Raw genomic sequence first — 18929 nt, 5'->3', positions numbered from 1 at the left:
GGATAACCAAAATGACATTGAATATAACATAGATTATAAATAACTATTAATTTGCTTATTAAATTATGACATAACATTAAAATGATTATTAGATAACCAATTGAGTTAAAAACTTCTAGAATTAATATTGCATATGCATGCCTATGTTTTCTCCGTATCTGTTTGCCTTATGATGGTTTTCAGTTGCGCAGTCCCATGTTATTTTTGCCTGACCCCATCTCTTAAATGTGCAGGGGGGATGGTGCCTGTTCAAAGCAAATTTATTAATAGGTTAGAAACAAAAAAGGGACTAATGCATTGTGGTGCTCAGCGCCTCAACATTTAATCACTTAATGATTTCAATAGTATTTAAAAACTAGCATTATGAATTCCACTTCTGGAGTTGAATGACTATGTTAGTATGTGAGAGAGTTAGGCACCTGGAGTAAGGATCCTGAGAACCAGCACTCTGAATACTGACATGCTAAATTAATTAATAGAAAGCAACAGAAAAAACTGCTTAGCTGAAAACCTGTTTCCTATGCAGTTACGTACATTTACTTTAGGACTTCATTAAAACTGGAAGTCAGAGTGCAACGCTGACACTCAGTGTTCAGATCACTTATTTTTAAAAATCCTTCCTTACAGCTTACTGAAGTACTTGAGTGCCTAAGAAATTGGAAACTTTAGTTCTTTTTATCCCAAGGAGTTTGAACCTGTGTTTCTAGCATCCTGTAATAATTTTCAAAACAAGCAAATCGGGTCCTTTTACATACTCAGGTTCATAGATAGCTAGTTTCCTAGGCACCTAGGAGTTAGCCTAGGAAAGATAGGGGTGTTGGTAGGAAACTTTTCTCTGGTCATCCTACACCTCCATAGCTTCTTTGGTGGGTTTGGCAGAGTATTCTGGATCTCTTGTGTAATATAAGCACCAAAATCCTGCCTCAGTGACATTTGCTTTCTTGGGTCTACCCAAATCATCTGTGAAATCAGGATTGTGTAGTGCCATGTACTTCATGTTTTCCAAACTCACATAGAAAAGAGATTATTAATTTTCTAATGGACTTTCCCATTCCCATTCCATAGCTGATAAACTCAAAATCAGTAAAGGTGTTTAGGTACGTCACTGGCTTTAAGAGGTAGCTTTGTGTCTGTATGACCATTGTCTTTTACTTCACAATGATTGTGAAGTATAACATTATATATACACACATCTAGCACACAAAGAACTCCTGTAAGTAAACCAGTCAAAATTATCAAAAATAGAAAGTAGTGTGAGAGGTGAGGGGCCTGAGATTTCAGAGTAGGTAGCATTTTTCCAGTATTGATCTTCAGAATAGTGTTGCCATTCACCTCTTGGAATTGTGTACAGTCAGCACTTCTTCTGCAGAAAATGTCAAATATACATACAGCAGCTCTTTAGCGTAATAGTGTTCTGACTGAGTCCTTCGGCAGAAAATTCACTTGTCAGGTTCTCTTAAAATTTTACTTGTTTCAATGTTGTTCTTTCATTGGCCTCATGAAAGATTTCTTAGGCTCACATTTTCTCTTTGTTTTAGTGCTTTACTGAAATGAAATTGCTTGACACAGCTGTTCTAAGCCTTAAGACATCTGAGTGACCTCTTTAACTCCTCATAAGTGTTCCCTTTTCCAGAGTACCAAGTATGTGGACAGGCTGGGTTTAGATTTCATGCGTGAGGACATAAGATAATGGAGGCAACGGTCAATACAATAAATTGTACTTATATAACAGAAACAATTTGCAAATCCAAAAAATAAAAAGATAATACACTCTAGGAACACTTTTGTTTCCTTACCATCCTATAGCATTCTCACAGATTAAATCAAATTAAATCATTGGGATTTCCACGTTTATTTCCCAGTAGCTATTGACCACTAAAAAAGAATGAATAATAGTTGAATGCTTTTTGAGGTCTGCATAAGAGGTTCTAGTTATGCATTTTTACAAGAATATGTGACATTCACTTTCATTACAGAGTAGGCTAGAAAGGGAAATAAAATATGTAAATACTTTAATGAGAATGATAAGCATCTTCAATGTGTGAAATGATTAAATTGTATGATGCAACAAAATAAATGTAAATTAACTACATTTGCATGAACTAAGTAAAAGTGAGTATGTGTTTAAATGAGTAATCCTTCTTAATTCTTTAGTTCCTAACTTATTTCTGGACGTTGCCTCAATGCCAGATTTTGTGTTCCCATGAGAATCAAGTCTATTTTCAACCTCTGGAGCACAACTGGGTAGAATTTTTTTTATCTTAATTTTTAAAAGTTGCAACTTTTCTTCCACCCTCCAGATTTACCAGTTTAAGTTAACCTGCTATCGGAACAGGTTTTTTTTTAAATCAATCCTTATAAAATTTCTTTTCTATTTAACTTAGTCATTTTAAAAACGCATGTTTAGCTATGCAGGTGCAGTTTCCAGGTTAGACAAAAATTAAGCCTGACACCTATAATTTCTTTTTACTGTTTTTTTCCCATCTGAAAATTTTGAAGTTATTTCTTAAATTTGGCCTGGTACAGAAAACTCTGAACATATGCCTTTTCTTTGTTTGGTGAAGTTCAAGCAGAGGTTAACAATATAATTTAGCCAAACATAAAGGTTAATAAATAACTAACAAAGCATTATTTATTCTTTTCTATTAGAAAGACACCAGTTTGTATAGGTTTAGTTTGAAAATGTTCCCCAAAGGGATCTTTCCTTACACTTGGTTCTTTGTTCTTCTATTTAGTTTCTTTATCTCAGATCATAACTATAATGGAAGACTGCACCAACCTCTGGACATTTAGTGCATGATAAGATTTAATTCAATCATAAAAAGCCTTTCAGGACTCACTAAGCTTTTTATTCTGCAATTTAAAATATTTGTATAGCTATAAACTATGCAGTATTATGGTGTAACAATTTTATTAGAATAAACAAAGTTTTACTACAAAAATATGTTCTTATTCAATAATTCATTTTATGCATTCTTTAGTAAGTTTTCAAAATGTTAATTCTATTGTAATTGTCAGGGGATATATAATCACTTACCTAGGTTAACAGATTTTGCTACTTGAAACATTTTCCATTTAAAGTTACTAATAAAAAAAAAAAATCTTCATTGCGTAAGATTGCATATCTAATGCAGCTTCTCTTGGTTTTTCACCATGATTTTTTCCAGCATCTGGTATAAAATCACTTGGCTGCTCAGTTGTGTGGAAGTAGCAGAGAGAGAGGGAGTGTATGGGAATGTGAAAACAGTTGATGTGCATGTTTTCCTTGATGTTTTTGTGTACTTTCAAATCTTGAACTTAAAAAAAAAAGTGTTTATTTTAAATGATGTCAGGCATCTTGGTGTTTGAATGGAGACGTATTAGTAAAGAAAATGCCTACATAGTACATACATGAAGTCATCTCACCGGCAATTTGTATGATGCCTGTTGCTCTTATTCATCACTACATCAGTGTTTGACAAAGAAGTTGAGGGAGTGGATGAGGCCTCCGTACGCCCTTAGATCTGATCTGTCCTCATAGATCAGATGATATTTTCTTCTTTTGAAAGATGAGAAGGGGGAGTTCACTAGGGGGAAGGGGGTTGTTAATTACTGTGATTATGGTAGCCGAGAGATGTTTTCTGTGTTTGCCATGACAAGGTTTAAATCCTTATCATTTGAGGCACTTTGTATGAAAACAAACATATTAGTCTAGTATGGAAAAATTCCAGTTTGGGGCAGATCCACTATCAGATCTGCATTTTTATGGATTTTCTTTCATTTTGTAAATTCCCTTGCATGTTAAGAATACAAAAACCATCCTGTGCCATAGGGCAATCCAGAAACGCTAGTATTGTTTAGACAAATCTTGTTCCTTTTTTGATATTGTAGAATTGATATAAAACTTAGGATTAAATCTGTTGAACTATGCAGCTCTTTCCTCTGAATTTCATACCCAAACCACGTAATTTTCTTTTTTAATTGAACACAGGTAAATTTTGACTTGACAGAAACAATCGTGGTGCTATGACCCCCAAGTTGTAAAAACACTAGGGTCAATACTGATTGTATTTCAGCCTGAGCTCTCATTAATGAAAAATTTGTATCAGCAAAAAAAACCATTTCTGATAAATGTAACAGTCTGGTTTTATGCCTGTATTTCAGAATTTTCATCAAGAAGTCAAGACAACAGATGATTCAGAAAGCTTGTCAAGCCTTGACAGCCTTGAGGCTGGAGAACAAAATGGAAATTACACAACACCAAGTGAATCATCTTTGACTACACAGTGTGACTGTGCCCTGTACAATCCAGAAAAATCACAGACTAGGAATAATGGTTTGCTTTATACAGCTCAAAGTACTTCTTCTAAAAATATGCATCTAAATAATTGTCTGAGAAATGTAGATTCTCAAAACAACCATAACTTACCTATTCATGATCTTTTAGCTAAACAAAATGTTCTATCTCCTGCTGAACACGTAAACAATTCAAAAGAGGAATCATCTGTTTCTCACAGATCTGAAAAAAACCCTGTAGAGTTCTCTACCTCTGGTAAGAAATCTCTAAACAATGCATTTAGTTTTCTGCAAAATATAAAAGAAGAAAGAAGCAAGCCACCTTCTGGAACAGCTAGCATGTTAGCCACTGGTCATCCTGTTTTCAGTCCTAGCAAAGCCTGGGCCAGCCCTGACTCTATTCCGGGAGAAAAAGTTCAGGATCTGATGCAAGATCAGAGTTTTAAAATTACCCCACAAAAAAGAACTATATCTGTGCAAACCTCCAGTCAACCTATTGCAACATCTATAATCTTATTTCCTAACCAGGGATGTTCCACTGGCATTCCCAGCACAGCTGATACATTACCAAAGCACAAAAACATCACTACAGGGTTTTTAAAAAATACCTCAGGAAAAATGACTGAAACAAAAGGAGAAAATACTAAATGTATTGATGACATTAATCCAGGATCATCTTTATTTCAGGACATACCAAATGCCCCAGTTCTGTGCGATGTTAAGCAACAGAATAACAAGGAGGAAAAAAAGGTAAATACTGTAGAAACTGTGTCACTGGTGTCTGATACGGAGTTAAATTCTAGCACTCCTGCACAGCACAAAACTCTGAAAAACAATATTCTTGAAAGAAAAAGAGCAAGATTATTCACAAGTATCTTAAAGAAGGAATATAAATATGAACCTGGTCATTTCAAAGCTGTGGTTATGAACCACGGGATCAATTTTGGAACTCAACCTGTGTCTTCTATCAGAGACAGTTTAGAACTGGCAAAAATAAGAAAGAAATGCACAGAAAATGAAAAATGCAATAGAAACCTAAGATGGTGTGATCAAATTAACCAGATAATAATAGAAAATAATGAAAAATGCTATGAAAAAACCACCAGTGAAATATCTTCTGAACAGCTGCAATACGTTCAAACTACAAATAATGCTCCTAAGACTAATTTAAGTATTGTTGCTCAACCTTCAAACCCCATGTTCTTAAAAAATCATCAGGAAAACTCTCATATATCAAAACCAAATGTTAATACTGAAGAATCAAACAAAGAATGCATGTCTCTGAATATGTTTACGTCTACTGGATCCTTTTCTGCTAAAAAAGCTTGGATGGTCTCAAAAGATAAAGAAAGTAAACCCCCAGTAGGTAGTAATAATTCTAAAATTAATGAAGTTAATCAACTCAAAACCAAGGCAAAAATAACTAGAAGACCAAGAACTGTAAAAGCCCAGCCAAGTTTTATGCCCAAGAAGAGAACAGGCAGTATAATCCGACTGCAGTCGGCCACTGAAGCCAACAAAACTCTAAAAGCTCCAGGGAAATTGCTAGCACCTCACCCACCATCCGCACCTCTGCCGGGAAACAGAAGTGGCAACAACGCAGCCAACCCTGGGTGTCAGCCACTGCTGCCTTCAATTCTTCAAGCTACCACTACAAGCAGGAATGATTTAAATGAAAGGTATGTTTTGCTAGCAGATCAGGTTTTAAATAGAAATGGTACAGAAAACAGTGAGAGTATTACTTGTCGTTCAGACTTGGCCACTGCGATGCCTACACCTGGCTGCAGCATGGCCAAATACAAACCTTGGGCAATAAATACTTGTTCTGTAAATAGAATTCAGACAAGTGCCTGTCAAGACTGTCCAGTAACCTGCACTGAAAGAAGACATGTTAACGCAGAAAATGGATTACATCTCCATCATATCCCAGCAGCTGGAAAAACAAGTACCTCCTGGCAAGGAGCACATACTGCCCGAGCTCCAAAAGACCCTGCTACTGGTAAGAGTCATGTTTCTGAGTTTGGGGTGGGGGGATGTTCAGAAGAAAGTCTTTTTCAGTTACATCACAAATTTGTTTTCGGTTAAAACATCCAGCCTTTCATCCATTCACACAATACAGCCAGTTTTAACAAGTTTTCACCATTTGTCATTGTCATTTCTATGCTAGTGGTGCCCAGAGGCCTCTCAAACGTCGATTCCCATTTTTAATAGCTCTCTACAATATTAAATGAAAAGGAAGTATTTTCCCTGTGATTATATTCCTGACTAATGAGCAGATGTGACAGGTGGTCTAAATAATGATATAGGAGGAAGTGAGTAAGTTTATGAGCAAGTTTTACAAGGTAACTGGGAGTCATAGCTTGTTGTCTGACAGTCACTGCCACCTGAGAAAGAAATGTAGATCTACCATGTTTTTAAATGCTGACACTGTAAATGCCTAAAATTATGAAGTTTTAGTTGCAGTAATACCATTAATGCTCAAAAAGATTAAATTTAAGTTTGAAAATAAAGAGCTTCTACTGGACAAATTCTGCTTTGCAAAGCAAAGTATGTCTGATTTATAAAGAATTTTAAGAAATTTTAGGGCCAATCCTGCATTTTATTAAAAATTAAGCTTGGGAACAATGTGATGCAGAGATTGATTTGTAAGATAGAGGAAAAATGCATAAGAAATTTGGGGAGGATAAACTTTAATCTCCTGGTTTTTACATTTCAAAATATGTTTCATGTTTTTTGATTTGCCTTGTTTCTCCTCTGCAGCCTAGCTATATTCTGTGCCTTGGGCACTGACGGCATCCTTGTGCCTGTAATCCATATATTGTATGCTGGTTTGCTTCCTATTGAGGGCTGCAGCTGGAGGCAGAGCTCCTGAAGCTGCAGACCCTGCTTCAGGTACAAGTAGAACTCCAAAGCACTTCACATACTGGGATCACCCCGAGGATCAGCCATGCAGCTCAAAGATACTTTCTAGCAAAATAAGTAATTCCCATAACTTAAAAAAGCTTATTTCCTAGTTTTATCTATGGTAATACATAGTTTTAAGAACAGCTCTGTTGTGTAAGAGCAGAGGTAGGTGAATATTCTTGGCCTAAAGCAGGGGTGGGAAATGAGAAATGTTATCTGCTTGTCCATTCCAGTTCAAAGTCAAACAGATGAGCTTAAGATATGTGTGTGACTGTTTGATTTTACATTGGAAATGAATGAAGCCTTGCATTACCATCCCTCGCCTCCAGCAGAGATACTTGTCTCTTGATGTTCTTATTTGCACATCAGATCAATGATCAATGAATCGGGGAAATTTACTGGGTCAAAGTTGTGTGCGCTGCTAATACTGTCTTCACTGCAACTTTAAATGCTACTGCCTAGTGTCACATAGCTCCAGCTCCTGTAGAGGAAGAGCTGAGTAACCTCTTTTTAAAATTTGGTATGTATCTGCTGTATCTGCTTAGATGGCAGTATCTGCTTAGATTTTGTGTTTTGAAAGTCTTCTTTATTTTAAATATTCTAGATAACGCTTAATGACTTACTATTGTTTGTTCTATTGCCTGCAAATGCACATAGATCACCATAGTCTTTGTCCTGAAGTGCTTGCTATGAGAGACTGAATACTGCATTGTTCTTGAGTAAAAGATCTGCTGTGGCACTATTACAGAGTTCAGGGAGGTCTGTGAGGACACCGTAGAAAATTTGATCTGCTGCAATGCTTGGCCAAATGTACAGAAAGAATAAGTGAGAACAAGATGAATAAATAAAATAGTTGTCCCTGAGGCTCTTCCTTTAATTGGGCTCCCAGGCTTCAGGTGGTATATCTTCTGGCTGACACATATTATACTGTAGCTGGATATTAGAATTATTTTAAGTCCTTTGGTGTTCAGTCAGTAAAATGCCTTAAAATTGTGTTTAACATTTAGCCAGTGACAAATACGGGACTAATTCACATGCTTATAATTAAACAGGGGTAGACAGCTCAGTATCTCATGCCCTTAAAGATACTATTGCTAATTATATTTTTGTCTTACATTTCTCAAAGGAGTCTTTTCCTAGGCATAGATCTAGCATGTCTTGCAAACTAATTAAATGAAACGTTGATCCATATCAATAGAGCAGCTTCGGATTTTGCTTTTCAGAAAAACATTATGTGATTACTAATACAATAAGGGGTTTCTTCTTTGCTTCTTTTTAAATTTTTCCCTTGTATTCAATATAACATGATCACATTTCCTTTTCTTTTCAGGTGCTATTGAGCACCATGTGTCATGTTACAATAATTCACATATAACTAAATGGCAACCTTTTAAAGCTAATGTGTCCCATGTTACTATTGATAGCAGCAGCCAGATGACTAGTTTCAAATCTGCTTCTAGAATCAATGAATTGTTTTCTTTTTCTGCAAATGGTAAGAATTCTGCTTTGTTAAATATCACTGTGATAACAACTAAAGAAACAAAATTCTGTTAAAATCACTAAAAGACCTCTTGGTCTAATCTTGAACTGTACATTAAGATGCACATGTAAATATTTATTATATAAATAAATAGGTAATATATCTTCCTAAGTATAAATCAAGTAACTGCATTTACAAATCAAGTAACTGCGTTTACAAATGAGAATATAATATCTCCTTGGATATGTAGATTCCTGAGTTGCACATGAAGATGCTGATTTGCATCTCCAGTTTGTATGCATTAAGGTTTAATTAAGAACTTAATTTTAATTTTGAAACTTGATGCTTTAATTTTGAAAATGTATTATTACACCAGACAAAATTGAGATAAATTTGATGTACAGCGTCTAGGCTAGGCCTCTCTAGCCGAGGGAAAATACTGTACAGCAGCACTGTCATTAAAGTTAGTATATGGATGTATAAATTAGTAAGATTAACTACAAAATACCAAGATGTAGAACTAAGGTTTTAAACCATGACTTTGCATTGGAATCACACATGTGAGGCCACACGTGGAGGACTGCGTTCAATTCTGGGTTCCTCAGTTCGAGAGAGACATGGACATACTGGAGGCAGTCCAATGAAGGGCCACAAAGATGATGAAGGGACTGGAGCATCTCTCTTATAAGGAAAGGCTGAGAGAGCTGGGACCATTCAGCCTGGAGAAGGCCATGGGGGATCTTATCAATGTCTATAAATCCCTGAAGGGAGGGTGCAAAGAGGACGGAGCCAGGCTCTTTTCAGTGGTGCCCAGTGAGAGGACCAGAGGCAATGGGCACAAACTGAAACACAGGAGGTTCCCTCTGAACATCAGGAAATACTTTTGTTTTACTGTGAGGGTGACAGAGCACTGGCACAGGTTGCCCAGAGACTTTGTGGAGTCTCCATCCTTGAAGATATTCAAAAGCCGTCTGGACATGGTCCTGGGCAAGTGGCTCTAGGTGGCCCTGCTTGAGGGCCAGGGAGGGTTGGACCAGATGGCCTTGAGAGGTCCCTTCCCACCTCTCAAGGTGGGACAATATCAAAGATTTGTTCAGTGTCACACAATTTTGAATCAATGTGCTTAGTCAGCTTGCTGTCACTGCTAATGAAAATGGTAGCATTCTGTGAATCAAATAAACTGTGTGAACTATTACATGTTTTCTGCATGGCGCTATGTAATCTTAAAAAATGTTTGAATCCATTAAGATATAAAATACAAGCATCTTGGCAACAGGTATTTACTGTGTCGGACAATTAGACTTTAGGATTATTCTCTAAATGCAACTTACTTTCTAAAACGTTACTTTTTGGCACATTATTCGATATTTGTTTATATCATAGTTCACTGTTCATTATCCCTCTTATAATGGTGAGACCACCTTCTATCTTTGTACCGACCGTCTTTATTATCTGGGATTCAAAGTGGGGCTTCACTTAACCTGCTTACAAATGTGCACATACAATCTACATCTGTATTTTATAGTCCTATGCTAGCGTGCAATTAAATATGCCTTAGAAATGCCTGTTTCTCTCTTTTCACTGTGAGAAAATACATTTAGCAAGATCAGATGTAAACATACACAAGGTAAACGTCTAAATTTGGGGAGAGACATTTGCTCACCATTACTAGTTTTGCTACTACTATTTTATCATGTTTTTACACATTTTTGGTTTATTTTTGTATGCATGTCATTTAAGGCTTTGTTCCTGTTACAAGACAAAAGCAGATTTTTGACAACCATGAAAATGAACACAGAACTTTTTCAGAACGCAGAAGGCAAAACGTAGCCTCTACAAGATGGAAGCCTACTCATCGTGCACAGGTAAATATTCGATACTGTAAAAAAGAAAAAGCTTATTGATCCTCAAAATGGAAAGAGTTTCAGGAATATCAAAGATTTGTTCAGTGTCACACAATTTTGAATCAATGTGCTTAGTCAGCTTGCTGTCACTGCTAATGAAAAGAATAAAACCAACTAGAATACATCACTATGACTATTAGTATACACTAATATTTCTGCACTTGAAAACATTTAGTAATAGAGAATAACAAATAAAAAAGTTCAGAAAGTAGTATAGTTACCTTAAATTACACTTAAAATATTCTCATAATATTTTTGATAGAATTTGTTATGTACCGTCCAGCTGAGTCCTGTTCAATCTGCATTTGATCCGGTACAAAATACGAATATCACCTATAAGTCTGATGAAGGTATAGTAACAAATCTCAGTTCAATTCTTTGTTATACATAAAGTAGTGACCTAATATATCCACTGTGTAACATCACTTGTGTCTTTTGGCATCAGTGATTCTAAGTAGTTCTAGTTCGTTGTGTAGACTTAATTTTTTTTCCACAAAAACGTAAGATGTAGCATCATGTGTCATGAGATTGATGGTTTTATAAATGCATTACAACATACAGTCAAGTTTCATTCTATTCCTGTTTGTATTTAACTGTATGATAGCTGTATGTATCATACATAACTGTATGATATGGACAGGTATTGCTTGCTATTGTTATGTATTTCCCAAGTCGGTAGAACTTGCGCTGGTGCCAACTGTAAGATGCATTAGTGATCTTAATTATGTCATTTTCTGACGCATTGTGCTTCCTGGCTTTGCCACCGTTTTGATCTCTTAATGTGAATTTTGTGTGTCTCACAGACCTATAGTCATGAAAGCAAGCAGTATATTTAAATGTCATGAGCACTTCTCATTTGAAGTTACCTCTGTAATCTCTTCAGTTTCAGAAAGCACTCTCCAGTTTCTTATGGCAGAAAAACTAGCAAGTACACCAGTTGCAGAAGATGAAATCCTGGCAGCTATGGAAAGTGTGCAACCAGCCAGACAGCCCCCGCTGCTTAACAAGGCCCCGTGTCTAGGCATGAGTGCGCTTTCCATAGAAGAACAGAAGATTTTCCAGTCTCTTGATCATCTCAATCAAAGGCTACAAAGTAAGTTTGATAATAAATAGGATCCTACATCAAGTGATGAAGTAACTTTATATTTTGTTGTCATGGATTAATTTGGATTAAAAACATGAATCCTGTGATAGAAATATGTTTCTTATTTTCTTCATATTATTCTTTAATAAATGTAGCAAACAGGAGATCAAAATCATGAAATCTTTCTTAGAGGCAATGAGATTGATTTAAAATAGTGGTGACTTTGCCTTGATTAAAAAAAGTAATTCAAAATATGACTGCAGGACACCTTCAGAAACTGTCTCAGCCCAACTGTAGCTGTTGTTTCCAACAGATGTTTGTCAAAACTGTTCCTTGAAGTGTACAGATACAGATGTATCAGCCTCACTTAGGAATCTGGTCCGGTGTTCATCAATCCTAATTTTTTTGCAATTATTTTTGCAAATAATTACCCTTTATATTATACACCCTATATTTTTGCAAATGTAACCCTTTATAATGAATGGCTTTTCATTTCCTTTCTTCTAGTCTTTTAGGATGTTCCTCTTCTCCGTGAATTCTTAAAGATCACAAATACAGTTCTGAGATTACTGCAGCCAAACCTGAATGTTTATGTGAATATCACTTGAACAACTATTTTAAAAATCTCAAACTTACCTGAGCATTCTCTAACCTATTCTTTCTCTGTGACAGGCTAATTTCTTACCTGCTTTACACTGGTGCTTTTTATATGAGCTGTCCCATTGCAGTTGACATTTTACTGAAGAATGTGGAGAAAAAGTCTGTACTTGTTCTTGATAATTTTTTCTCTCCAATGATTAGTTAGCTAACACTTTCATTCATCATCCTTTTATAACTAACATATTCGTAGAACATACTTTTTGGGTCTCTTGCTACTGTACGTAATGGTTAGTATTTGCTTTGACCTCCATGATCATACAGGTCTTTCATAAAAATTCTCATTGGTTTGACATAGTTTCTGCATTTTGTGTGCTCCATCCTGTATTTGAAATCAACAGGGACCTTCTGCCTTAGTCCACGTGGTCTCTTCGCTGGACTGCTTGGCTTTCCATATCATTGGAATAACTTCTGCTTGCCATTTTTGCTGTTTATGGAACTGCCAGCTCTCCTGAATTTTATGTTTTTCTTGGACTCTTTTCATATAAAATTTTACATGCCAATTATTGGAGTTTATAAGCGTCTGCTTTCTGGAAGTCCATTGATTTTATTTTATAATTCTACTTACTTTCCATGTGGACTGCACCATTTCATGGTCAGGTTACCCACGTTTACCTCCCTATTGACTGGAACCAAACTAAACTAGGACTCCTGCACAGTATCCATACGTTTCTACATCAGATGGTAGATTGCTTGACTTGGAGGAAAAAGGCTTCAGTTTCCTGTAAACTGCAACAGCAGAATAAAAGATCTTTGCAACCACTTAGAAAATTTCTGCAGCTGTAGCTTACAATTCCTGCTCCCATCAGACAGTGGTTCAGAATTTCATTATATCATACCTCATGGTTATTGCTTCCAGGCAAATAGAAGTGAAGAATTCCATCTTTTGTCAGAGAGTAGTTTTAGTATGATGGGCTCAGGTTAAGAAACTAGATATGAAAAGAGAAATACAAGAAAATAGAAGAGAAATTGCTGTATAAATAACAGAGAAATAAAGAAACAGGGGCAAAGGAACTAGGAGCGAGAAAGCTGAAGTTTGCAAAGTGTGAAAAGGAAAACTATGCAAACTGTAAGAAAAGTACATAAGGAATATGAAAGAAACAATGAAAGAATCATAGGTGTGAACTGACTGCAAATGTGAAAATTAATGTAATATGTATATATATACTGTGAAAATTAATGTAATACATATATATGTGTGTATCTTAGAAAATTAATTAGCTTGCCTAATTATTTGGGGATTAAAATTGGTAATAAGAAGCTGTGAAGTTTTACAGGTAGTCTTATAGGACACGTCAGCACAGGTAAGTATGTACCTGTGAGTAAGTAAAGTGTTGTAATTATTTAGATGTCATGTAAGTACATTGCTTTTTTAAACCGTGACCTTTTTGAACCCCCTTTTTTGGCTTTGTTTTCACATGTTACCAAATTAAGTGACTAAAACTGTTTACCTTCATAGCGGTCTTTTTAATGAATAACAGTTAGTCACTAGCCAATCTAAGTCTGGAATATTTTTTGGCAGCTTAGAGTAGCTGGCATTCTTTTCTCTAGCTTTAGATTTCTTTATTGACACTAAATTTGTTGTTCAGATAATAATATCTAGCTGCAAACTTTAAAACTACAGATACGGCATATACTTCAGCAGCTGTTGGTAGGGGGAAAAGAACAGTGCTATTAAACTACATTTCCACAATCTTTGGGAAGTTTTGTGTTGCATATTTGACTGTGAATCATATTTCTATTGTAGTATTTGGTTTACATAATATTTATGATATACTTTTATGCTATTTTTAGACGTTCAAGAAGCCATCACCAGACACCCATCTGCTTCAAATGTTTTGCAGATAATCACCCCTTTAGTAAGTATTTAATTTAAATATGTTCAGCTTTAATTCCTACAGACTGACCTTATGGCTTGTTTTATAGTAAAAATATAATTGAAAATATTGACATCAATCTGTTCAACTGGCTTGCCAGATTTTAATATTTCTATTTATGTAAAAAAAAAAAAATACACATATGACCTTTATGGTACTGTAAACAGGCTTTAACAGTTTATGCCAGAGTGCCTCATCCTCTGGCTTCATATTCCTTTTGGAATCTGAAGACACTTGCAAAGTCCAAGAAGTGCCAAGAACTTTTAAGGAAGAGTAATTTAGCAGGGTCCATTTGAACTACATATAGCTCATAGTTAATTTGTATTTCTTAATAACGTAGAGATGAAAGGGGGCATGATGCAAGGTAGTGCATAAAATAATTGGTAATACAATGAATTCTTACTCTGACCTGCAGATATGCCATGTTCTTAAAGTGATAGATATTACCTCTCTTCAATAAGTGTATTTTGTTTCATATATTCTAGATCTTGTCAGTTTGAAACAAAATAATCATGATACCTGGAATATGAAGAACTGAATAGGCAGATGAGTGTCTGAAATACAAAATTTACTTTTCAAATGTTCAGTTTATAATGCAGGAGTTAGTATTCATAATTCCATATAATTCTCAGTCTCCTCCTTTACTATATATATTTGTACCAAGGAAAAAATATAGACAGATCATTGTGTACTTCACATGCTTTATATACTTTCACATATTTCATATACTTTACTGGATAAACTGTTACCAAAAATGTTAGAGAAAATACTCTTTTTTCAGAAAGCTTTTGCCACTTACTGAGTTTGAGACTGAAAAACCCCAGAAAGTATCCAGGCTCCTAAATTCAAAATGATTGCCTGGATTTGAAGTGGGACTGTGAAAAGAACACAGAGCACATCATTACCTCTCTTCTTGTGAATCCTAGTAGTAGGTGTGACTTGGAACATCAGCTTCCTCTCTTCTGCCTTCTTACAGATTTAATTCTTTATGGCTAAACAACTTGTAAATTTTGTATTTTTCAGCAATTAATATAGCATAGCTACCTTTATTGGATCTAACTGTGTTTTACTAAAGCATTTTTGAGCTTGTATGTTCTCTGGGGCTTTCTTCGTAGCCTCTCCTACTTAAAGAAAAACCCAAAAGCTGTTCCCCCCACCAATGCATTCTCCTGGCTTTCAGTAGTCAGGCTTCTTGACTGGCTGGTCTGTGACAAAGGTTTCTCCCACTAATTCTTCATCTACAAGATTTTTGTTTCATGAATAAGATATAAACACTAGACATTACTCAGGCTGTCCAGTTTCTGGAACTGTAAGTTCTCTGATGGACATTGACGACTATTCTTTCCCTACAAGTATACACTTAAGCATTTAAACAGGTGTCCAGCTGTAGATACACATTCAGATCTCAGGCACTGGCTTGGAATTCTTCTTGATGATAAGAGTGAACAACTGTCATACAAGTTCCCAGCTGCAGAGAAAGTGTAGATAACTGAGATTTGATGAAATCTTCTGCTATGAGAAATGATGGGATTTTAGATTTTTACTGCACCGAAAGAACAACCTGCTTCAGCTCTCCTGGTTTCAGAGCATTCAAATAAACTATGGATATTCAGTCAGTAATTCGTGTGAATTGCATTGCACCCTGTAATACCAACCTCTAAATCCAGATGAAGATGCACAGTTGTTTATATAATGGAAAACATATCACATGATATCATCAATGATGTTTCCTGAATGTTATATTATACATAACCACAATTCTGTTTATATACATGTATATCTCATTATTCTCCATTTTATTATATTCAGCAATGTATATCCTCCCCTTTGGTGAACACTACAATAGCCTCACAGCAGTACCAGAATGCCTCAGCTAGCAATCAATTGCAATTGCGCAGGAGATACTGACATTATCTGCTCCAGGATATTGCAGCTTATGTGCTTTATATGCAACGTATATACTATTTGATGCAACAAAATAAAGATGAAAGCACTAACTCAAATAATGAATGTCAATTGACTGGTAAGCTTTTTTAGGATAATTAAGTCTATTTTATTATGTATTTTGTTGTAAAATTAAAAGAATGAAAATACTTCACATATTTAGTGTTTGTATTGGTTGTGTAAATTTCCTGTACCTGTAATTAAAGTGAAAGGAAAACAAATATTTTGCTACTTAGATTATGTGTAAACTGCCTTCCTAACTTCTCACGTTTTTTAAGATTCACTAATAGATTCTATTACAACTGTAAAAGATTATATTGTAAAAGTGATTTGATTATCAGTAAATAACACATGGAGTTTCACCTTTTATCTTTATATTGGTGGCTGTATTGCAAATTACCACAGACTGTGTGTTGCCCTTATTCAGTAGCTACATCTGGTGGCTCTAAACCTGACTGTGTTCCCAACATCATACTTCTCCTAGCATATGCTCCTGCAGTTCTTGTTGAATTTTTTGGAGATTCCTGTTCTCCAGATTTTCCCAGCAGCATTTATCAACACTTGCACTTAAAAAGGAATTCGCCCTCATGTAAAGAACCCCAGGCTGAAATTGTCAGGGAATTAGAAAGAAAGGTGCTTCGGAAGGAAACACACAACTGATGGTATGTAGATGCACTTTCAGAGAAGAGCGTAGGAAAACCTCTCTACATCAATGTCAGCTTTAGGCTAAAACGATTATTCTAGAAACACAAAACCATAAGCACCCAGCTAGCTCATCAGCAAAAGCTGGTTTTTGGTTTTCCTGATTGGCTTTACCTTTGTAATCTATATTACACAATCTCTACATAACAAGAGTTGCTAGGAAGCAAAGTGGGGACAACAGGCCTGCAGATGAGGACGCCATTCCTGTGTTTAAGATACCCAGATGGAGCCAGATATTGATATATTCTGCATAAGCATATATAGTCTAAGAACATATCTGAGTGTCTTTCTGCAGAGCTAGATGCACTTGCAGTTGTCTTTGCAAGCGGTTATTTTGGAGGGACAGATTGGTTTTTGGCAGTCTTGGATTGGCAGATTATATATTGATCCCTCAACTTTAAATTCATCTGTAGCATGATAATTAACATGTCAAGAGATTTCACATGTTTGGTGATAAACCTGTCTGCACTGTTATGTCAGTTCTAGTTTAAAGGCCTTTTGTTAGTTAATTAGCATGATACCTAAATCTGTGAAGTTAGTAATTGCTAAGGAGCAGTAACTTTAAAACTTCCCCTCTTTTGCTCTTCCTCTGCTGTTTCTGTACAAAGTAGATAAACATTACAACAAGCTGCAGAAGGTATATACAATGCACAGAACACATCAACAAATCTAAGCTGGTAAGTAGCTGTAAGAAGCAATAAAAGCAATTTACTAAATCTCTGGATTTATAACTCCATATTAGACGCCTGATTTTCCCATTGTGTCTATACAGTAACAATTGTGGGATTAGTCCGGGGGCTTAAGCACTAACGTATTTCCACCAGAGATGTGCCTGAACCCCACACGGTGTCATTGCTAGCCTTTGTTAAAGTGTATGGGAGCTCAGGAGAGTTGCATTTCAGGAGTGGGCTCAGTGCTGTACCAGTGCAACCATGGGAACACGCACTTGGAAGGACACTGGCATTTCTCTGAGTGGAATGCATCTTCCAAAAAGAAGCAATCAAATTACTCTTCTGCAAAGGTATTTTTAAAACTCTGTTACTCCCCATCACACCAAGATCATCACACCATTATCTTTAATAAGTGCTGCCATTGCTTAGCGGGGAACCAGCCTGTAAAAAGGGGAGACAAGGAAAACGTGCCCATCGTAACAGTGGACGATTTATCAGGGGATTAGAGCTACCTGCCGGTGCGTGGTGTCAGCCAAGACTAAGGTGAGCTACGTATGTAGCAAATAGTTAGCAGATGAAACTTTACAAAGGAGGTTTAGGGAAAGATTATTTTTTTCAAAACAATGTTTTTAAGAATGGAATAATGCTACCTTTCTCCTCTAGCTAGGCATTGCAACATCTTTGGAGGAAAAATCTGATAGGCTGAAAGGGGCTGGCTTCAGTCTGGAGCCTGTTAAGATAAACTGTATTTAAACATCACAATTGCAGAAACTTGGTGTCTTACGATTGCTGTTGCAGTCTGTCCTGGCCCTGCTGCCAGAAAAGGGAAACCATAGCTGCAGTCCACACACGTAAAGGATTCTGATGTGCGTCAGTACTTATTGGGTCTTTGGTGCTCAAATACATGTAAAATTCCCAGCAAAAGACATGCGTGTATCCTCAGAGCAAATGAACAAAGGCCTTCTGAGTTGAAACTCAAAACTGGTTTGCACTGAAAATACTGAGCCCTTATATCTCTGTTTGTATGCAGTACACTGCGACATTCCAGTATGGCGAGGATTTAATATTTAAATAGCGAGGGAAAGTTTCCCCACAGAGATTAAGAGAGGGGAAAGCAAATAATCCAAATACCAGAGGCCATGGATCAAAACCAACCCTGCTAGTCAGCAAGCAAGAGCACCAGCTTAACCAGGTTTCTTCCCCTATTAATCGGTTTAAGTAGCAAAAGCAAAGCCCATGCGTCAGCTTCCTCTCTTAATTACATGGAGAGATTTTTTTTCAAAAACAGGTGCCTGCATTTAAGCTTCTAGGAAAATATTTTCAAATGAGTTATTTGATTTACGGTTACAGGCTTCAACTCAAAGATAATAACCTTGTTTCCTAGATCACTTTGGCTCTTTTGACAATACTAAAGTATAGTTTTTGTTTAGG

At 36.1% G+C, this 18929-nt stretch overlaps 1 protein-coding gene across 1 annotated transcript in view; it reads left to right on the top strand.

Moving 5' to 3' along the window:
• CEP126 (centrosomal protein 126) overlaps positions 1-16089 on the top strand; it is a 40101-nt gene extending 24012 nt beyond the window's left edge. Inside the window, exons 6-11 of the mRNA XM_075727776.1 lie at positions 4144-6274; positions 10400-10524; positions 10826-10913; positions 11375-11656; positions 14099-14164; positions 15983-16089. Of these exons, the coding sequence (XP_075583891.1) occupies positions 4144-6274; positions 10400-10524; positions 10826-10913; positions 11375-11656; positions 14099-14164; positions 15983-16089 (2799 nt within the window). The remainder of the gene's footprint in view (positions 1-4143; positions 6275-10399; positions 10525-10825; positions 10914-11374; positions 11657-14098; positions 14165-15982) is intronic.
• Positions 16090-18929: the final 2840 nt, after the last annotated feature.

The sequence above is a fragment of the Pelecanus crispus genome, chromosome 1, assembly GCF_030463565.1.
Source record: "Pelecanus crispus isolate bPelCri1 chromosome 1, bPelCri1.pri, whole genome shotgun sequence".
Taxonomy (NCBI): Eukaryota; Metazoa; Chordata; class Aves; order Pelecaniformes; family Pelecanidae; genus Pelecanus; species Pelecanus crispus.
This window is presented reverse-complemented; position numbering and strand designations above follow the sequence as displayed.